General features: G+C 40.1%; 1 protein-coding gene across 2 annotated transcripts in view; it reads left to right on the forward strand.

Annotated features, from left to right (window-relative positions):
* snd1 (staphylococcal nuclease and tudor domain containing 1) overlaps window positions 1–23,161 on the forward strand; it is a 182,258-nt gene that overhangs the window by 1,843 nt on the left and 157,254 nt on the right. For both annotated transcript variants that reach the window (XM_003444948.5, XM_013271202.3), the window contains exons 2-10: window positions 603–752; window positions 1,644–1,761; window positions 1,995–2,076; window positions 7,140–7,300; window positions 10,038–10,129; window positions 10,788–10,946; window positions 11,050–11,156; window positions 11,335–11,425; window positions 16,290–16,394. In XM_003444948.5, coding sequence (XP_003444996.1) covers window positions 603–752; window positions 1,644–1,761; window positions 1,995–2,076; window positions 7,140–7,300; window positions 10,038–10,129; window positions 10,788–10,946; window positions 11,050–11,156; window positions 11,335–11,425; window positions 16,290–16,394 — 1,065 coding nt within the window. The remainder of the gene's footprint in view (window positions 1–602; window positions 753–1,643; window positions 1,762–1,994; window positions 2,077–7,139; window positions 7,301–10,037; window positions 10,130–10,787; window positions 10,947–11,049; window positions 11,157–11,334; window positions 11,426–16,289; window positions 16,395–23,161) is intronic.

Here is a 23,161-nt window from a genome sequence, read left to right on the forward strand (position 1 = left end):
AGGCAGAAAATTCAGGGTGTAGAGAGTAATGGGTTGTTCGTTTTTTTCCCCCTCTGTCTCTTACTCATTACAGCTACACCTCTGTTTTGCCTTTACCTGTAGGGAGTGGAGTCGGTTAGTGGGAGCACCTTTGATTTGATTTATCTAGAGCAGATCTTAGATCAACAACACCCAGTGATGCTTCCTGCAGACACCCCGGGGAGTTAGCAGATAAAGGTTGTTTGCTCAGATTTGTGTAAATGCCATGGTTGTCAAACCCGACAGGAGGTTATCTTTATTTTAAAAAAATATATATCATCTGTGCCATCACATGGGCTGATCTCGCCTTGCAGTTGAATGACAGTCACCATAGTAACGTAGTATGAAGCTCCTTTCCAGTTAATTGTACAGGCACATTAGCATCCACACTGTTGATTTCCTCTTTTGCTGACTAATTGTATTTAATGTCACACCAATTTTAATAATTCCACAGATTTTATTCATATCTTTGTGTGTGTGAAATTATTATGGTTTAAGAGCAGAATCTGTGGTGTTTTTAACCGATATTCGTGCTTTTGCTTCTGTCGTACCGAACTGACCATCTATATTGTCTTCTTTGCCAGGTTTTGTCAGGCTGTGCCATCATAGTTCGGGGTCAGCCTCGAGGTGGCCCACCCCCAGAGCGTCAGATCAATCTCAGCAATATCCGAGCTGGGGCCTTGGCCCGCCGAGCCGCACAGGGCCAGCCCGAGAGCAAGGACACCCCTGACGAGGTGAGTGGTTCTGTTGGTTTGTGTTTATATTTATGTTTGACACATATCTGTGGTGCACAGACCCTGCACAGACTGGTGCTAGTTCCAGGAATAGTTCAACTCGAGGCTTTAAGGTGATTCTAGGTAAATTAAACAGTTGGCTATCATACTTCTTATATTCATCATTTTATTTATCATAAACATTACTACCATATATTCTGCTACCGGTTTATTAAACTTGTTACTGAGTCTTGAAGCACCATTATTAACTCTGCATAAAAAAGACTATTCACTATTGTAAACTCAAGTAGCAGGTAATTACCGATCAATGAATTTGAGCTGGATATAGATTTATTATGATCTATGTTAGCTACGCTTTCAGAGGTTAAGCATCCTAAAACAAGTTAGCCAGCCTTGTCAGAAACAGTGTCAGTATGTTACCAATAATGGTGTATCGTGGAAAAATCTGAGTCAGTGTATTAAAGAGTAAGTGCAGGTCATGTGCTTAAAGAAATTTAAAGGACCTGCATTTGCTGATTTGGCTGGTTTCTCACATAAAGGAAATGTGCACACTTGCTCAGACATTGACCAAAGGAATCAAGTCATTTGCATGTGCATCAGGAACATAGCGTTAGTACACACTTTTAATTGTTTCAGTGACATATTTAAGAAGCGGCCAGCATTAGTGTGGCTATTTTCATGTCAATACAACACACCTTTATGCTGGTCTTGTGGCTGTGAACCTTGGAGGTTAAAGGAAGTTTAAGCTATAGGTGGTTCCCCAACATGTTTTATCCAAAAGAAAGGATTGGATTTGTACCTGAGCCAGTATGTCTTTACTATTTGTTTACGTCTACTGATACTGACATCTACTGATGAGTCAAATGTCACCTTTTCTTGTCTGCATTGTAGCCATGGGCCTTCCAAGCCAGAGAGTTCCTGCGGAAGAAGCTAATCGGCAAAGAAGTGTGCTTTACAGTGGAATACAAGAATATGCACAGGGAATACGGCATGGTCTACCTGGGGAAAGGTGTAGTGCCATTTCTTAAACTACAATTATGCTTCTTTTTAAAATTTTAACTTTATTTTGTATTTATATTATAAAGCCATGTCATTATGTGGAAAACATTGCCTTTTTCTAACTCATGGGACCTCACTAGGAACCTGTTGCCCTGCCTGTCTTTTTACCCTTGCAATTTTCAGACAGTACTTTACGGTAGACTAGTGTTGGTAATACATTTTTTTTCTTTCTTTTTATTTTAGACACAACAGGTGAAAACATTGCTGAGTCCTTAGTGTCCGAAGGCCTTGCCACAGTCCGCAGGGAAGGATTCAGAGGGAACAAGTAAGATCTTTGGTTCTATTCTTTCTGTTATGTATTAATGTTTGTTTTAACGCTTTAATTTTTTATGATTTTTTTTTTTTTGAAATTCAAACAGTTTTTCACCAGTTGGGATACTTTTTTTGCGTATAGCTTCTGTCTGTCTATGTCTAAATATGTTGAGAAAAAAAAGGCACCATAGCATTGCAACTGTATAAAAGTATGTAAGTATGTAGTTGAGATCACGGGCATGGCTGACACATGATTGGACAGTACTTGTGAATACTTCTCGTGGGACAGAAGAAGTAATCACCCATAATGAGTAATAAACTGCTCTGTTATTGTTTAAAAAGTGCAGTATGTAAGTGAGTGAGGGAAGACACACCTGCAGAAACAAGATTAAAAAAAAAACTATCCACTCACAATGAGTTCTTCGACTGCTTTCAAGAATGTTTTGTTTATACAACATATGTTCAGGACATGATACGGTTAGAATGTCAGGGTGATGGTAGCAGGAGTACCTCGAGTCTATCAAGGTCGGTGCAGTGCTGGCCTGTTCAGAAAGACCAGATAGAAATGTACCTGATACATCCTTCTTCTGTGCTCATATTGATTGAGGCTTGTTTTGTCTTGTTTTGTCTGGTAATTAATTATAATTGTTGTATCAAAGACTACTAGACATGTCTAACCCCTCCTTTACGTCTATGAAACCTTTAGTTTGGTAGTGAAAGCAAAAGTAAATAATTACTCAGAATCTTCTCCAGCCAGATGACATCAAGAGCAGGTCTAGACCTGATCCAAGTTGGTAATTTCACAATTCTAATGAATGTGTTTTTTTTTTTTTTTTTTTTTTTTTTCCAAAGACATGGTCTAATTTGATCTGGATGGATATAAGATATCGTTTATCCTTTATAAGATAAAGATGTCATCTATGTGCAGAGACTAAAACTAGGAACTAGAAACTAAAATGAGGATGTTTTAAAAATAATGTGGCCATTTGTTTTATTAACTGAGAGAAACATTACTGGCATCATCAGTCTGCTAACATGACAGCATTGTCATCCAGACTGGGTCACTTTTAGTCTTTTCAGCTTCATTGCTTACATGCAAATTATCCGTGGCAACATGCATTATATAACACTGGCTCCAGTAAAGAGTAGACAGACTTTCAAACATTAGGACAAAAGTGTGTATGTTTATACAACAGCGCTCTAAGACTGGGAAATCAGAAGCATACCAGAGATGAATGTTTTTATCTAAATGATGAGGTAGAACGTTAGGGTGTACATGTGTTTGCCACTTAGGGTGTTCTCCAAGACGATCGGCATCTCAAAGATGCACGAGAGACATGCTCAGTCCCAGTCTTGTGCATTTTATCTGCTGATGCGACTGTAGGCGGTTTAGATGTTTGCTGTGCTGAAAGTGACTGAGCACCCTGGTAACTTAAAAGTAGCATAGACTATCCTATGAGGTCAGACCTAGTAACATTTTTGCATACATGAAACTTTCAGGTGGCATCTGCATAGAGTGTATGTTATGTACAATTTTAGTTGGTTGTATTTTATGTGCTAGGGTGCCATAATCACATATGTTGGCACAACAAACCATAAGTGGGTTATTATATATGTAACTGATATTGTAGATTTGTTCCACTTAAAGATTGCCGGCCCAGTCAGTGTTATTGAAGTAATTTTGATGTCAGTGTTAAATTTACTTCTAAACACTTTGCACTTGGAACAGGGAGGAAATCATTTTTGGCACCATGAGGTAATCTTCTTGCTAAGGCTTATTGCAGTACAAAACTGGAAAATCCGTAGGGAGATATACATAAGTCCTCAACTAGTTAGACTGTAGAGAATTGAGATGGAGCCAAAGTATCCCAGATGGTGGCAGCATTACCCTGCTGCTATATCAATGTCCCTCTGAAACTCTTTTCTGCCACATTGCCCTTACGCAGTAATTCTCTAAATACACTTGCACATGCAGAGCTATAGGACAGAGTGCTGTATATCCCCCCCAGTGGCAGTATTTGCACATTACACACATTACAAGCAATTTGACTCACGCTGCTACATTTATATCTTCCAATATGAACAGAGATGATGTGACTATTTTGCCACTAATGACCTATTTCAAGCATTCTGCGCAATGGCCTAGAACAAGCACTAATGTAAATTATGCTTAAAGTGTAAGCTGGCATCATTTGGCCAAAGGGGGAACCCATTATTCAGGAAGGACTCGAGGCCTCAGTTTTTTGCGAGTGCACTAACCTCCAGTATCATTGCTCTTCATGACTGGCTACATTGATCATACAAACTATGGTGTGATAATTATGGAGCTGATGATAATGATGATGGCTTTGGACAGTGCAGTTAAACATGTGCTCAGAAACTGAAGCTGCAGCTCAGCCTGTTCACAAATTTGGTGCACAGCAGTACACCGCGTTAGGATGGTACTGTATTTAATGACAATTTTTGTAATGCTACCAGCACCATTTATAAGAAAACTATGACTATTTTTTTTCTTTCTTTTTCTCCTTTAGAAGTTAGAATTGAAATATGTGTTCAACTCTCATATCGAAGCTGTCAGATTCATCATTTGAATGATTTTTGCTTTGACTTGATCAGTCATAGAAAATGCTGTCTGTAGTGCTGAAACATAAGTGGACTGTAATGGGTTCAGTCATCAGTCTTGTCTTTTTAGTTTTGCATCTTAGTCTCTGTCACTATGTCTGACTGCTTTTCTTTGTAAATGGGTAATCCATTTACAAAGAAAAGCTAGACCCTGAAAATTGGTTAGATTCCAGTGTGTTGCACTTTCCTTGTGAAATATTAAAGCCACAAGATGAGGGGGGAGCTTGACTTATTGGTTTTTAAAGCCCACCCATCAGAGCAACCCCCCCCCCTTCTCCCGTTGCTTCTTTTTAACTGGAGCGCCAGAGGAGTACTGGTTGAGGGGTGTAACTGTCTGAGGGATAAGCTGTTTTTCTTCTAGGTCTCACTGTTCACAGGGAGTGGAACCCTTCCAGTCAAGTACACCAGGGAGCATGACTTACTACAACCCCTTCGAACTGTACAAAGACTAGAGGGAACCGTTTACTAAAGTTCCGCATTTTTGTATCTGTTTAAGGTATTTTGGGTTGCACAAGGGAGACATGAGGAGATGAAAGATTTGGCCTACAGCATGTTCAAATATAAGGGAATTGGAAAGCTTCTCCTTGGCCCTTGTTTCTCCAGCAGTCTTGCTCAGTATTTCGCTCTCTCACCCGTCAATATCTGTTTTGATTTGAAGTAGTGTTGGTTGGAAGAGTTGCTGACCTAAAAAGAAAGCGGTCTATTTGGAGACATGGATAAGTTTGCTATCGTCTTCCTCCACACATGAAGTTATTTCTATATCTTAACCAATCTCTGCTTATGAGTTGCTCTCCTTTTATTTAGTGGCTTTATTATTTTTCTTCAGTCTGCATTCCTTGATTGCATTCTTAGTTTCTCTTTCTGTATCTTTATAGGTTTCTGTTCCCGTCTGGTTCTTAAATACTAAGTAGCTTAAACAAAATTGACTTCTTACAGAAAAGTTTCACCATTGTTGCTCAGTAAGCAAGAAACTGTTTCAATTCAATTTGAAGTTTGTAGCTAAATCAGTGTAGAGGGGAAAGTGAACTTGACTGCATTTTGGGCGCGTGGCCAAAAGCCCAATTAAGAGCACACAGCTGGAGATGGGGGATATGTGTGTCCTTATGTGTGTGGCATTTTAAATGCGAGCCACTTTGTTGGCTCTGCAAAGTGAAGCAAGATGTGAAAATTTTCAATTTCTCTGTTTATTTTTAAAAACCTCTTGTCACAGACCGAAACTCCCAGTCGGTCGGCCTTTGCTTCTTGGAAAAACAAAAACCCGCCGGCCAATTGAAGTTCTGAATAATTAAAGTTGTGCGAGGCCTCTCAAATGGCATTAAGCTGCACAATTTAGGAAGCCAGCATGGAATTAATTATGGCGTTTGTAGCCAGCTGCGTGGCCGCTTTTGAAGGAGCTGTTAAACACTGTTATTGTCGCTTCACAAAATGCTCAGATACATTTTTAAGCAGTTGTAATCTGGTCATCAGCTGGTTGCCAATAATACAAGAGTGCAGTTTTTTTGGAACCGGCACTTAATTTAACAAAGCGAAAAACCATTGCCAGCACATACGGTCCTATTTTTTTTTTTCTCTTTTTTTTAAAATAATCACTTTTGCATAGCTTGTGACAGTTTTGTTGTGTGGGAATAAAAACCCTCCAGTTGGGGCTGTAGTTCTGTGAATTTGCGATGAAGCCAACATGACAGAAGTCAGTTGTTGTAATTGTAGTTATTGTTATGGTAAATTTTTTTGCCTACTGGTATAGAGCTTTGAATCGGCAGCCGACATAAGAGAAGCATGTTGAACTTAACAAGGGTAGCGAGTCTACAATCAAAACCTTTTCCTGCTTGTTAAATACAATGCGTCTCTCTCTCTCTAACCAGTGTGAAATTAATTGCAGCTCGTTAACAAGCTGAGCCAGTGGTGGTTGTCAGAACGGTTTTATGGTGCTCAAAGACCTTCTAATCTTTGTAGCTGTTTGTAACATAATAATATTTAACTCAAGCTGTTACAGCTTTAACGCACCTGTGTTCTTTAACAGAAATCATTTAAATTTCAAGGCTGGTGAGAAGCCACATATAAAGTAGCGCTGCAGTGACAAGGTTTCATGCTGCATTGCTTCTTCACTGAAGGGAATCTTTTATAGTTGCCATGGAGTTTTTCATTTTGGTCTCTTGTTTTGGTCTCACGGTTTGTTAAAATTAGAGAAAGTCAACTGCCCCTGCAGTGATGAGCCCACACACTGCGGCTGCATTCAAGTTCTCATAGAATAGAGGGCTTGTCAATAGGCAAAATATCTCTCGCATAGTTTTCCACATATTTAAAATTGCATCACAAAACTCATATAGAGTAAAGTTAGCGATGTTATTTCTTGCATATACATTTGGCAACATACAGTTTTTATTACTTTAAGAGTGGTCAAAATTTTGAAATGTGTTTTTTGTGGGTGTTCATTTTTTGTTTTTGTTTTTTCAGTCCAGAGCAGGCCAGACTGTGTGACTTGGAGGACCAGTCAAAGGCCTCTAAGAAGGGTTTGTGGAGTGAGGGTGGCGGCGCGCAGACTATCCGCAACATCAAGTACACCATAGAGAATCCCCGCAACTTTGTCGACTCTTTGCACCAGAAACCTATCAATGGTAAGGAATTTTAGATGGACTTGTTGTACCTCACTCTTGAAAAATGAATGTTTGGCCTATGAAGAAAAACAATACATGAAAATTTAAAAAGAGATTACATACATAACCTCTGTTTGTTTATTTGGGTCATGGGCCTCATGAGCACTATATGTTGAAGTTGTACTAAATAACTTTCTTAGAGCAGGAAAGTTTGGGCAGTGCTGTTTCTTTTTCTTTAATATTGTGATCTGTAAGATTCTTCAGAAAAACAGATCTTATTCAAAATTAAGACTGTTAGATCATATCGTTACAAGGCAGCAGGAATCAGTTGATCTGGGCTTGGATGTTTTGTCCTGAATATCCACTTCATGGCATGTAAAGGCACACAGTGTCTCGCTCTTCACCAGCTCATTCCTTTGGTCCCTCATCTCGACCTACTCGAGGTGTAATGTGCCACTCTATTTCGAGAAGACTGCCGGTAACAGTGGTTAAGCTCATTTCACCATCCTTCTGCTGAATAGAAAAATGAACAAGGGGCACTTTTTCTTTCTTTCATTTCTTATTCTTGCCATTTATGAGAATTTCAGGGCTATTTTAAAATTGGAGGCAGCAATCCACTTGAAGTATTCTACACACAAAAAATAGTTGTTTAAAAATGGGTATGCCAGTTTCTCTCATCTGCTTATGCTACTCCCTGTTCCCATTGGCATGCATGTAACACCTGTACGTTCACATCTATAGAGAGAAACCTTTCAGACACTGAGTGAGCCCATCGCAGAAGATTATTTAGGTGTGAAATTCCTTTTCTAACAGTTACCTAAAAACCTGTCCAGATTAAATGCCCCTGCATTGAAGTCTATTGTAATGCATATAAATTGGTTTCTTGTTTTTTTTTTTCCCCCCCACACAAAGAATTATGAAAGAAGTATGTACTGGGAAATTATGAAGCATGCATTCAAGCTGACCACAGTCAAAGTGCTTTATTCATGTAGTGTCAGTTCAACAACAAAAGTGATCTCAAGGGAGTTTAGATTGTGAGGTAAAGACGCCAATGATCAGACAGTCCCCCATGAAGTGACATGTGGTGACAGTGGGGAAGAAGAACTCCTTTTAACAAGGAAGAGCAGACGCAGGCTCTCATTTTTTACAAATACTCGAAATAAAGAGGATTAAAAAACACACTATGAGAGACAGTGGATTAAAGCTGCTTAACTGTAACTTTATTATTATCATCATCATCATCATCATCATCATCATCATCATTATTATTATTATTATTATTATTATTATTATTATTATTATTATTATTATTGTTATTTCAAGCAGTGTTGTATTCTTGATTATTTGCATGACTGTTCATTAGCTTTTCATACATTAATTAAACAAAAGTGTGTTTTATAAAATTATTTTTTGGCATTTTTGCCATTGTTGGATAGTGAAACAGTGAAGATAGACAGGAAGGTGAGGAAAGAGCAAGACATGCAGCAAAGGGCCACGGGTGGGACTCAAACCTGGGACTCAAACCTGGGCCCTGGGACTCAAACCTGGGGCCTGGGACTCAAACCTGGGCCCAGGCTCAGAGAGCTAAAAGTGTCTTTTAAAGGGTTTAGTTCATTCATACAGAATTCAGACAAAAGGTAAATAATACATAACACATAATTTTTTTAAAAAGCTAAGAAGGAGATGTGCATGAGACGTCCCCCTGCAGCCTGAACTTACAGCTCTTTCTAGATTGTTCAGAGTCACCTGACCTAGCCCCTAACTTCAAGTTTTTATCAAAGAAAAAAGTTTTAAGGTTAGTGTGTCTGTCTCCTGAGCTCACATGAGAAGCTGTTTCCAAAGGTTAGGTTTGTGATAGCTGAGTTGTGAGGAGCAAAGCTCTTAAATTCGGTTCTCAATTTAACATTAGAAGAGATGGTAATATGGGAGAAATGTGATCTCCTTTTCTTTTCCCTGTTAGTACTTTTTGTGCAGCATGTTGAGTCAACTGAAGATTTTTAGGACAACCAGATGATTGGGAATTACAGCAGTGCAAATAAGTAATGATAGAGTCGTTTTTCAGCGTCCCTCCGAAACAGGATGTTCCTAATTTTGACAGCATTGCACAGATGAAAGAAGGTATTTCTAGTGATTTGGTAAATGTGTGTGTCAGGGAACATATGCTGGTCAAACTTGACTCCAAGGTTCCACAAAGTCATCATATCATTTTAATTATATTTTTTGCAAAATCATTTGAAGCAGCGGTTTATGAACATGATGTTACTTTTAAGGGTGTGAAAAGTATTCCAGTTCGTTTTAACCAACGTGAGCTCAAACTGATCACAGCCTTTTGATGTCACGAAGAAGGAAGTGTTCTTCCTTTAAATCTAGAGTAGTGGGTTTTGGATGAAATGTGACTTTGATGTGGAGTTCAGTCTGTGACTTTCTCCTCTCAGAGGACAACTCTTTTCAGTCCCACTGTTCATTAAATCATTGCGTTGTTTTTGGCTGGTTCCTGTTTTGAGTTCAATAACAGTCACCCAGTGAGCTTTCTGAAAGCAATTGGATTGTACCCTAGATCACTAATAATTCACTTCTATATTTCCGTCTTTTAAACTCGACATTTTCCTAAGCCAGCAGTTGTGTGATTTAGTTTTGTGTAGTCCACAACAGTTACGTTTAACTTTAAGAGCTTGAGGTCTTTAAGCACATCATAATTTGACACACAATCTGTCCTCCCTCGAATGATTTTACATTATGTTGTCTTTTCTCCCTTTAGCCATCATCGAGCATGTGCGGGACGGAAGTGTTGTTCGTGCCTTGCTGCTCCCAGACTACTATCTGGTCACTGTTATGCTGTCTGGTATTAAGGTAACCACCATTATTTGCTGCACATACAATTACATGTTACATAGTGTGGTTTTATTTGATTTTTTTTTTGCAATTTAAACAATTTAGTCTCTGCAGTTTTTGCTAGGATATTGAAGTAACAACATGTAGTTAAATAAAAGCCACACAGCTATTTTTTTTCGTGGTTTTTGACGGTTCCTTCCAAACCCCCACCCTCTTTTATTTATTTATTTTTTTTTACATAAGTAATGCCTCTTTCTGTCACTTCCTTTAGTCTGTTTATTCTAGCAGTGGTGTTCTTGCACATTTGCCCATCAGTCTCTTTCATCAAGTCCAGCTTTGCCAATGGATCACTTAAGATAAATAATCTTTTTCATCCCCCACTTGAAGATATTTCATTCATTTCAAGGTGTTCTTCGTCTCATTGTTCAAAGACTTGTCTGCTTGTCTCGCCCATGGTGCTTATATTTGTCTGGTATTTTGCCACGCTTCAGAGAAGATTAGAGATAACATGCACATCAAGGTGATAACAGTTAAGAGGACGGCAGGCACAGTGAAAAGAGTTTCTTGCAAAGTGTATTTAATCAGTTATACATTTTAATGCACAAATACTTGGAAAACATACACTGATTAGTGCATGGGTAATCTATATTTCTTTTTCCGTTTCTCTTCCTCTCAGTGTCCCACATTCAAGAGGGAAGCAGATGGTACAGAAACACCAGAGCCATTTGCAGCAGAGGCCAGATTCTTCACGGAATCCCGTCTTCTTCAGCGAGACGTTCAAATCATCCTGGAGAGCTGCCCCAACCAGATCATACTGGGCACCATCCTTCACCCGGTAAAACACTGGAATCAGTACCTAGTGGTGACATTGTTCATTCTTGGCTTTTCGTTTTGTTCCTTTTGGTTTTTTTGACCGTGCTCATTTGATTTTGTCTCAGAATGGTAACATCACAGAACTCCTGCTGAAAGAAGGGTTTGCACGCTGTGTGGACTGGTCCATGGCTGTTTACACACAGGGAGCTGAAAAACTCAGAGCTGCTGAACGGTACGCAACAGAAAATAGATTTTGACACAAGCCAAATTCTATTTAATCAGCTGTTTTTAGTGTTTTCCAGCCAACTGCATATTTCTAGTCACTTGATTAAATCATATCTCCTGATATCTGACTAATGATGAGTATTTTATATTTTTATTTTAAATTGTATTTGTTGTTGTCTTTGCAGATCTGCTAAAGAGCGCAAGGTTCGGATCTGGAAAGACTATGTGGCGCCGACAGCCAACTTGGATCAGAAGGACAGGCAATTTGTAGCTAAGGTGAGGTCTTTAAGTGGTGATTTGTAGTCTTATTAAGAAGGGGCTTGTTATGAGGATCATTTTGCATGTATAGAGTGTAAATCTTTGTGCATGACATGAAGACATTGTTAAGTATGTGTAAGACTTGAATTTGGCTGTATAAGGAAGCGAGAAAGGCAGCTTCACTTGGATTCACAAGTTGATGCCTTCTGCTGCATTTCCAATTTTCTCTCGGTATTGCAGCAAAAGCATGAGCACTCTGATGCTTGTAATGAATTATCTCTTCCTGACACTTCTTGCTTTCACGTTTACACCCCCCAATGAATATATAGGGAGAAAAAATCCCCTCAGTAAAGGTACAAGGAATGCTTAACAGCAACCTTGAAGCGATCCCCAGGCAAATTAGTGCCAAATTGCTGGCGTGTGCTGTAGCAGCGGCACAGAACGACCCCAAAAGCCAACAACTAGAGATATTAGCTTTGGAGGTTATTGGCCAGGGCCTCGGGAGAAAAGAAACATCCATAATATCAAGTACAGTGGGGGGTGCAGTCCATCCTAAATGTCAGCACATACCGGTTCAAACCAAATAAGATTGACTCCTTGATACATTTGGTAATATAGCTTAACCTCGTTGTCACAATGAGATAACATATTACAGGGCACTTTAATGCAGTAAAGCAACTCTAGCCTTAAAACGTCAGCTTTAAATGTGGCCCCCTCTGAGCATTTTGACTAGTTGCCCCCATACCTTCCCCTTAGTAAATATATATATTTTTCTCTCTGGAAACGCTTAATAAAAAGAAAAAAGTTGAGCCTTTTGAAAGTTTGTCTTTTGTCTGCATTTGCTCCCTCCAGACCCCAAACTTTTAAGACCCTGAAAAATTCATAGCTGGCCTAAGGGTTACATAAAAGGTGTTGCTTTGGCAATCTGCTTACAGAATGAATTTGATAAACTGCACAAGCATATAGAAGGCACGAAAAGAAAACTATGTGCATGTATATTTTTTTTCCTGAGTCAGAGGGAAGAGGATCGAGAGAGGATAAAACATTTATATTATCGGTGTGAGCTGCGTTTAGATCTCTCTGAACCCCCTCAGTAAAAGAGGGTTGAATGTGGGCAGTGTGCAAGTGAGGGAACATTTGGTGGTGAGCTCAGGGGAGTGTATGAAAAGCAGGCACAAAGAATATAAAAAAAGTGAGAGGTAGAGAGTTAAAGAAGACAGTGAACGTGTAGGTTTGTGTGGATGTGTATAGGATGAAAAGGACATGAATAGTCAGTCATTTTTATTTTTATTTTCTTTTTTTGGCCTTCTGCAGTGCACTGCCCCCAGTTAAACTTTGATGCACTTTTGAATTTTTTCTCAGGATGTTTCTTTGTCCTTTACTTACCTTGCAGCTTAAGCTTGCTCGGTGTCAGCTGCTGCTACGTTAGCCAGTTTATTTAGGGATTAGCTTAGATATCGTACTTTGTGGATGTTGTGACTCGTCTGGGTGATCTCCTTTAAAGTGCAACTGCTTTCTATAACTTAAATGCTGTCTGTTATAGCTTGCAAAGTAATTCCAGTGAGTGATAAGCCTTTGAAATGGCAGGAGGACCACGCAAGTCTAAAAATGTTCCCTTAAAAATTGATGTGATGGAAAGTGTCTCGTTGACCCTGCAGTTAGTTGAACTGCTTTAAAGCTAAGTACATACCGGACAGGCTAAAGTTACTCAGGCCTGTCACTGCCCTTCTGCACTCGTCCCTGTTACTTTTGTCGGCACCTAATGCTGCAGTGCAGCCACTCTCACAAGGACACATTTATCCATCAATCCCATCATCACACACTCCTCCCCTCTCCTCATCCACTCTACTTTTCACTTCTTATTACCTGAGTGATGGATAGAGTGGAGAGACACAGCGGGTCCAGTCCCCACAAGTCAATCCTGCTGACGCATCTTCCTTTTTGACTGTCTCGACTCTTTCTCCCCCTCGTCTGCTGGGACTAAAGAATAGGAATGTAGGCCATGTCCCAATAGTACCCCCTTTCTCCCCCAGGTAACCACTGACTTACAAGGTGATAGACAAAGGGTGACGTACTGTAAAGCCCTTTGCCAAGCTCATCACCGGCTTGTCAGGAACACTGCTGGTGATGAGCTCATCCAAATCCATAAGAATCGCATATGTATAAGGTATCTGGATTCACTGCTCTCCAGCTGGGAGTTTTAGTAGATGCATAAAGATTTTCTGATCAGTGGTAAGAGTAAAAAGGCTTATGGGTGTGCTGTAAATGTAACAAGGCATAGGTGCGAAATACAATGAGTGAGTATGGCTTAATCCTGTGTTTAAGACAGAAAGGTAACATGTGCACTGCTTTTAAACCAAGTCAGACAAACTGGGCTTAATGTCTGACAGCTTCTTAAAATAACAAAATGAAACAAAACGACACATTTGGAGAGAAAGGGTTGCAGGTTAAACTCTGGAGTTGAGCAGCAGTAAAGTAAAAAATAAAATTTTAAAGTTCTTCAGGCTAGAGTCCCTCTGAAGTGTTTTTGTTTAACAGCATTGTGCAAATTAAGTGCTTATCATACCCATATGATATGCTGGTGCCTATATGCAGCTTTGATGGCATTTAAATCTGTATGTTATGCCATGGCATGTGGATCGCATCAAATCCACTGGTGTCCATATGAAACACGCTACATTGGTGTTGCTTTTGCGGAAGGCGATGTGACGCGAGTAATGACCAAGTCCTGGCTAAGTCCACACGTGGCCGTGTGGTTAAAACCAACTGAATAAATGTGAGAGTCAACAGCACTTTCCCCGATGGTAGCCAAGATTCACCTTGCACTACGACTGATCTTGACCACTGCAGATGTCATGTCATTATTAGGCAGAGGGTGGCAGTAGATCCCCACATTTCGAGTAGCAGAATAGACCAGTGAGTCATGCTGCCAGCCTGTTTGTCTCTTCTGCCTGCTCGCTCAACCCTCGTGGCAGCTAACTTTCCAAAGAGTTTTTGCTCTATTTTTCGATCCATTCTCCATCTTTTCCTCTGTCTCTGTTCCTGTGATATTTGCTGTGAGATTACACTCTATCTCCCTGGCTCGCTCCAGCTTTCTGTTCGTCTATCTTGGTGCGTGTTGATCTGTCCTCCTTCGCCTCACTCCTCTCGCCTCCTCCAGCTGATAATTAGCCAGTAAATGCTGAGCCATTTTTATTCTGCTCCTGCCACGTTCTCTCTCTTGCACTTTATTTACTTGGGCAGGCCACAAAATGACCTTGTTACAGTGTGAATGCGTGTAGGCTGGTATGTGTGCGCGCGTCTATGTGCACGCACGCGTCCCCTCGCACTTACTCATTACACCTCTCCCCTTCTCCGTCTCTCTCCCTCCTGCTCCCTAAGTCTCTGTATCTCTCCCACTCAGCTCAGTGATTAGTGTATGATGTATTTTGGCTGCTTTTGCAGGCAGCCTATTTAGCATGTGGGCTGGTCTAATTTCTGTTCTCTGGTGGCAAAATGCAACGGCAGTCTGATTTGTTTTCATGGAATAATGAATCTCCCAATGAGCCTAATATACCTGGATTTGTGTCTGCAGTATCGACACAAAGTTTCAACTTTTTCTCAATTTTTGGTTGTTTTGTTTTTCTACCACAGCTGCAGCCACACAAACACCCACGCAGTCCAAATTGTGGTTGATACATCGCTCAGACCTGCATCTCTCATTTTGAGGACTTTTGTGCCCGGCCTACATATGAACTCCACTTTGAGTGATGATGAGGCCATTTAATGCATGTGTGGGTGGCTACATGTGTAGGGCGATTGATTTCTCAGTCTGTTGCAAGTGGCCTACTTAAAGGCTCTGGGTTTGGATGCCTTCTCCGTCTAAATCACATTATACCCTCAATCTGTCTTCCAAGTAAAGTGAGCACATTGGACGCCACATATATAGACTGTGCTGTGTTAGAAATATTTGCTTCACCCTTCATTTTTAATGACTTGACATGAGTACACATTTCTCCGAGATTCATAATTTATCATCTATGTCAGTAGATTTCAGATTTCCCTCTGAAGTTCTGAGTGCTTTTGTGATGTTCTGTCATTGGGAAGAAATGCTGTAGTTCTAAGCTATCACTTTTGAACATCCACACATACTTCTGAACTGTACTTCTCTAAATTCCCATTGGAACAGAGAGAAATAACATTTAAATGCCAGACATAAATTAGTCTGTGTGTTTAGTTACACTTCTAAAGGTCTCCAGAACAAAATGCTGCCAGCCAGTAGTCGAGTAGACAACTGTGTAATGCTCTGCCAGTCTATCTTAAACACGATGTTTGCGTTTTAAAGCTTTTTTTCCCTCACACACTCTTGTCTCCCTCCTCTACCCTCCCTCCTTGCCTGCTGTCAATCCCCCAGATAGCAGAACGTCCTCGCCCTGTCCTCCAAACCTAGCTGGCCTACTGGGATGCCTTAGCTTGCTAACTTACTCATTCACTCAAGGATCGCTCTTTCTTACCTCACTCTTGTTGCCTCCTGCTCATGACAGCACACAGTGTGCTCTGTCACTCTCTTTCTGCCTTTGAACAGATCTCTTCCTCTCCATTTATCCTTTACCTGCTCCTTCACTTCCCATCTTTCTGTCAGTCCATCTGCTTACTCACTCAACAAAATGCAATGCCATTCTTTTTCTTACTCCAGCACCCCCACTGCCCTGCACGTGGGTTTGTAATTACCCCAAGGATTTAAGTTTTTGGACCCTTAAATTGATTTCTAATTGAGTTTCATGTTCTTATTTTTGTGCTGTATGCTCACCTCATCACATTCCCAAAGTGTATTTATTTATTTATTTTTTGGGCTGTTTTTATTTTAACCGTTCCCGCTCCTCTGTTCTTCTGTTCCTTGTAGGTGATGCAGGTGGTCAATGCTGACGCCATGGTGGTCAAGCTCAACTCTGGCGAATACAAGACCATCCACCTGTCCAGCATTCGGCCCCCAAGGAATGAGGGAGAGGTACAAAAAAAGCTATCTGCTTTTAAATGTTTGCACAGCTTTGCCTGTAATGAGGGGCTACTTGAAATTGAAGGAGTGAGTGAATGTAGTTGGATGAGTGAGAGCTTTGTGGTCAGCCAGCATCTGGTGTCAAGGTATTTTCCACCTAAGCTTAGTTACTTAAACAAAAGCTGCACAATTATAAATATCTGTCCACCTCTCTGTGTTCTCGTGGCCTCTCTTCTTTCCTTGCACATCAGTTTAAATTCTTTCCAAAAGACTGCGGATTTAAGTCTGACCACTTGGTGGCGCCCCTGCAGTTGGGGCATAAGCAGATACAGTGAAACAGTAGTACACACCCAGTGGTTGCAGCACTGCAGAGAGTGAGGCAGATCGATTTTTTTTTTTTTTCTTTTTCCCCTTCCACACTTGCTTTCCTCAGAATCACTTCAAGACTGAAAACACACAAGTACATGCTTACACACATATACTTATTGACACCTGGGAAAAATACTAATTGATACAATATATGGTGTCCTTAAAAGACGAAACAAAACAAAGACTGCAATGACCCGGAGTCTGTTGTGCTCGATGTCTCTCATTCCTTACCTCCTGAGCACTCATCAGGGAAATTAGTGTTGGAGATGAAATCTTTTGCATTACTGTACAACAAAAACATGCATTACTTATATTTCCAGATGTCAGTTGACTGACGTACATTTATTTTTGAGAAAGAACCAATCAAAGCAATTTTTTTTTGACTGCGCTTACTTGTCACAGGTGTGTTGGTTCCTTGAATTATTTTCATTTTCTAAATATAGAGATACCTGAAACTATCCCTCCCGTTTATAAGATTTTAGTGTCGTAACAGCGGTGTGGCAGAGGTGCATATTTGAAATAAAAACCTTTTTCCACACCCAGGGATGTTTGACCATCGTGCTTTCAGTAAGCACGCTGTTTCGTGTCATATCCTTTTATATAAGCTGGTATTACATTTTCCTCCTCTAAAGGTACGAGGCAAAAGGGGTGTGATGCTTTTGTCTAGGCCGCGGTTGTAAAAGTCAGCTTACAGACTATCTGCAATAACCCTTCTTTCGTTTTTCTTCTGTTTTGGTTGTTTTGGTTTTTATTGACTCCCTCTTTGTGCATTCTGTCTGTTTTATGGGGTGCGCTTTCCTGTCTTTTCCCTTTTTATTGTCTTCTAAGTTTGTTTTTTACTCTCTGTCCTCGTCCTATTCTCGCATCGCTCTCTCTCTCCCCTGGCATTGTTGGTGCCTCCCATCATTAAGACACTAGTACTTTGTGTCTTCCCTCCCTCCCGTCTTCCTTCTGCTCTCTTCTCCCTCTTCTCCACAGTCACTTTCTGCTGTCCTTTCCCTCCGGGTGTGCTCAGTGTGGTCAGATTGTTGACCTGTGCCGTCGCCCTTCGTGTGTATTTATTCTCCTTAGTTATCTGTGGTTGTAACAAGCTTGTGGGCAAAAGCTTCTCCATTTTGTCTCTCTCCTCTTCTCTCCTTTCCTGCATTACATGACATTTGCTCCTAACTTTTCTCAGTGTCTCTCTTTACTCTTGTCTGTCGCTCTTTTTTCTTTTCTCTTTTTTTTTTTTTTTTTTGCCTGCACCAGATGCTTCAACAGTATGTGTTTTGTGCTTCATTACACTGTCGTATGTTACAGGGAGCCTGGGAGAGTGAGCCCAGATGTGAATGTTTGTGTGCATTGTATTGGTGTTACATCGGCACAGTGCTGTATTGCTTTTATCGCACTTCATGCATGTTTAATTGTGTGGTCGTGTGTCAGATTATTGTGCAAATACCCATATTCATCAAAATTTGTTTGGTTTGGGTCTTGCCTCACTGAGCTACTAGAGTGAAATTTGTAGCAGGCTGGATAAAATTTGACTGAGTATAATGTACTAGCTCAGAGTACTTGTTATTACCCTTTACATCATTGTTTCCTGTTGTTTATAGAGGGATTATATAATAACATAATTATTCCAATTAAACTTAGAAGTATAAGTCTTCCTAATCTAAACAATAAAGAAAGAACTACCTAAAAATTCCTTTCCGTGTTAAAAACATGGAGATTTTTTTATTGAATTGTATATGTCAGAGTTGTTTTGTCACACACAAAGCCCTCTATGTGGAACTGTCGGACCATATTCTCAGTTTTGATGTTGTTGCATGTAAACTGCTGCTAAGTTTTAGTTTTAAATGAGGGTTGTTGGTGGTGCTGCTGCTGGTGTCATTTGTTAGCTTGTTATTTCTGTCTGTGAGCTAAAGAGCTGCCTGCATGTCTCTAATGCTGTTGACTTAGCTTTGAATGTTGTCGCTATGGCAGCAATACGGAGTTTTGATAGGTTTGCAGAGACTTTGATGAGTCCTTTGACTTTAAGGTAGACTATAGCAAGTAAGAAAAAAAAATGCCTGTGCATGCAATAGGGAATTTTATGTCCTGTCTCATTTGCAAACTGCCCCCTGTGTCTGACCACTAAATTAGGCAAGTAAGCTGTTATCTTAAGTGAGCAGGAGAACTTAATTTCATGCCCTGTCCACACACCTTTACAGACGCAGATGTAGCAGTTCCCCTTCAGTTATTAGAAGCCATTCTGGACATTGTAATTTTACATTCATTACTGTTGCTTGAATGATTTAGAAAGCCAAAAAAAATATTGTTTGACACCTCAGAATACCGGTGCTCATCTGTATTCATCTTATAAAGAAGCTGACTGCAGCTTTCATAGCTAAAAGTTGCCAGGAGGATGGATCCACACTGAAAAAGCCTAATTCTGCCAACTTTTTACCTGTGGAGGTGATTCTTAGCTTTAGATTTGTAGAGGGAGAGGTCAGGGCAGGTATGCCTCAGTCAGGTGTACGCACACTGACATCATGTTGGCTAACATCACCAGTGAACTGTCTTGTTGCTTACAGTGCAGCAGGCAGTCATAAAGACATTGCCACAGTTTGAGGTGCAGCTTCAAAACACACACACAAACAGACATGCTTGGTTAAGCTGCATTAGCCTATGTCAGGAAACATCTTGGAAATTGGCGTCAGAGTGTCTGCAAACTGATTATAATAAGAAGTGATATATATGGCTGTGTTAGTACTGCAGTCTGCAAGCTTCAAGGAAACAAACTCAGCAGTTACACCCATACATTGTAACTTAAATGTCACATTATTCATTACTATGTAATGTTGACATGATATTGTATCTAACCCGACGAGTAGGATATTTGCTTATAGGTTCTTGAGATTTATTACAGTCGTTCTCAAATCGTGACAATGGCCTATATTTACCTGGCAGAACAACTCATTGTGAGTGAACATGCTTTAAATTTAACTTGCTTTTCATTACTTTGATGTTGTTTTTCTTCGTAAGTACTTACCATGTCATCCCATATTACCAAACTAAAAATTTCTTGAAGAGATTTGCTATTAGATTCAAGTCACGCAGCGTGCTTGGCCCGGCCAGAGTTTGCACATTTTTCTTCCTTAGGAACTCTTGTGTGATTTTGGCAGTGTGCTTTGGATCGTTATTATGCTGGAATATTTCTCTTTAGCCAAGCTTCTGGAGACTGAGAGTCATCTCATCACCCAGTTTTCCACTATATCCACAGGCATTCATCCTGCCATTTTTAAATGTAAATTCCCTAGCACCTTTTGCACTTCTGCAGCCCCTTGTCATCACGATCCCATCTCCATGCTCTCCATGTTCAGATCAGACTATGATAAAAGTCATGCTCCCAATTGTTATCGGCTTCTTTTCATGTTCTTTAGTAAAATCTTATTTTACTGTTGATGTCGTCGAAAGACATTTGCACCTTCGAGTGCAAAAGATCTTTTGGAGCTAGATTGTGCAGGCATTTTTCTGCTGGTCATTTTAGGAGAGTGGTCACTACTCTCTATTTAGAGGTACTCACTCTTTTCCCACTGGTTGATAAGTGAGAATATTCAAAGGTTAGTATATAACCATGTCCATGCAGATGGCATGATGGGAAATTGTGTTTCACAGATACACTTTAGTTGCATTCACTTACTACTTTGCGACCTGTATTTTCACTGTAGTCATTCTGAAATGTTTGTTTTGATTTCTCATAAGACGAAATCTGCAACAACTTAGAAATAATACAGTTATTAAGAGGTGATACGGTTTGAATCATTTGGCATTTAAGTGATATTGCACAGGGCTGTACTTGTTTTTGTCGTTCATACACTGTATGCGTGTTGTGTTCTGTAGAGGTCTGCAGGGATTGTGTCGTGCCAGTTGTCATTATTATCTTTGTCTGTCTGGATGTGTATGTGCCCTGTTGAACTTGGTATTCAGGAACAATGCCATTTATGTTTGTGTGTCAGGTTGTGTGTACTTTATTGGAGTATGGAGACCAGATGCGATGTACCAGTGCACTGATGAACTGTGACAGTTCCTGCCAAGTCCTTCTCCTCCTCCCATCTTCAGTGGTTCGCTTTAGTGTCCTAATGCCACATCTCCCCCTGTCCTCTCTGATGACTATGCTAATTGTGCTCAGACTGACAGATTAGTTGACCAATGGCGTCTGTTTGCAGCAAAAAATAGGATACAGAGTTCCTCACTTGTTTTTTTTTCTTTGTTTTTTGTTTTTTTTCTTTGTTTGATTTTGGTTCCTCTCCTCCCCAGTGTGTTATTTTGAGCTTGGGAGCTGGAGTCAGCTTTTTCTTCTCTCTATTTTCCTCTCTCCTTTCTCTTTCCTTTTTTTTGGCTTTCTTTCTCCATTTCCTTTCATGTGCAGTAGGACAAACCTAGTGTAAACACGAGTGGGGAGATACGTCTATACCACAGAGTGACTCACTGTTACGCCCACTCACTCACACTCATTGTGTTTGGATGTGTTGGTGTGTTTCTGCTTTGATGATACGTGCATCAAGTCCCAAATGTTTGCGTATGTGTGTCTCTTTGTTCATTTTAATGTATCTGTGTGCTTATGCGGTTTAAGTAGTGTTAAGGACGGTGTTGATGGAGCACAGAGAGCAGTCAAGTCACTGTTCTTATATTGTATACAGCAGCATGATGAATATGGCTCTTACATACAGCTCTCCCTACTTGTCCAACCTCTCTGTAGTTCACCTCAGCCAGATTGTTCAAACCTGTGGTGAAGCCGCCATATTTACCAAAGTGCTAATCACTGTGGCTTGTTTCTCTAAAAATTCAGTACATGCAAAACGTGTGGGCAGAATATGACCTTTGAAGTACTTGGAAGTCACAGTTATAGTCAGTTATTTGACGTATTATTTTTGAACAATACTTACAAGGCAGAATGGTTTACCACTGATTGACATGACAATGACAAGCAGAACATTGAGGTCTTTAAAAAATGTTGCAGTTGTTAAGCTAATTACCAATTGTAGCATAATGATTGTTCAATAAAAAAGACACTATTTCAAAGGAAGCTTGAGAATTCAATTAATTATTCAAAGTGTATGTGGAGATGAGTCCTATATGGGAATGTTTGTGTTGATTTTCATTGGTTTTCCAGAACTGCACTGGGGTATATATTCAGTATTTGTATAATGGAACATAATTTTTGAAAATTAGATACAGATTCTTTAAAAAAAGTCATGCTCGTTCAGATTTTGTAAAGAACTACAGAGATACAGCTGTATAATTACCAAATCTTTCAGCAGAAAGGCTCATTTGCTGTCGGCTGTGTTTTTGTGTTCAACACTTTATCTTCTCCCACTCGGCTCATTGTTTTGGTTTCCTCCCTCTCTCCCTCCTCCTGACTTCTGTCCTCATCCTCAAAATCTTGTGTCAAGCAGTGTGTGCGCTCGGAGCGTGCCTAAAAGCCTAGCAAGAAATGCTTTGACCTCAAGATTGGTAGCATGATGACAAGGGAGGAGGGTCACCCCACCCGTGATTCACTTATGCGCCACTGGGTGGGTGAGGCACACTGGGAACTGCTAGTACCCCTACTCTCTTTTATTATTTATTTAATTATTTATTTATTTTGCTTTTCCTACTTTTTAGATGTCTGTACTTTAAAAGTAGAGGCTTAGCTTCCTTTTGTTTCTGTGTGAGCACAAGAGGGGCGATATAGAAAAAGCTGCATTAGAAGATTATCTGAAAGATGTAGGTTACAGTACTGATTTGCACCTTTTGAACAGGACTTGTTTAGATAAAAGTCATTTATAAGCTTTGTGGGGCTTTCTCTTTGAGATAGGTGCAGTGTTATCTGGCGCTAAACTTTTAGAAGTTGAATGACTTTGGCTTTATTGACTTTAAAAAAAAAAGGAAAAAAGACATGGAGAGCTCCAGCTAATCAGTCTGTCCATCACTCTGTCCGTGTGCAGGCCTAGTTTGACCGTCTGCTTCAGAAGCTTAATTTTTTTTTTTTTTTTTTTTTTTTTTTTTTACAAAAGCACATTAAGTCGAAGTGTAGCTCTCTTATTCAGGCAGCAAGTGTGATGATTTAAGTTGCAGTTTGTGTTTGACATTCTTATTAATAGCAGAACAATCTGAACATGGGCTGAAACCTGTCCCAGCTGTCCCAGTATATTTACCCGTGTGGTAGCAGCTAATCATGAGTTGAGAGGCTGTTTGTTTTGGTGGCGCTGCGGGTAATTTCATTGTGAAATACAGGTTTGTTTGTTGTGTCTGTTGTGGAATCAATTCAAGTCGGTTTAGCAATGACTTATTCATATCCTGCATGAATTTTGGATTGTACGCTATAACGAGCAATAATTTTTCTTTCTCTCTCTCTCTCTTTTTTTTTTTTGTAGTGCTATCTCTCCAACCCAGCCTACCTCAGCAGT

This window comes from Oreochromis niloticus, linkage group LG17 (genome assembly GCF_001858045.2).
Source record: "Oreochromis niloticus isolate F11D_XX linkage group LG17, O_niloticus_UMD_NMBU, whole genome shotgun sequence".
In the NCBI taxonomy this organism is placed as follows: Eukaryota; Metazoa; Chordata; class Actinopteri; order Cichliformes; family Cichlidae; genus Oreochromis; species Oreochromis niloticus.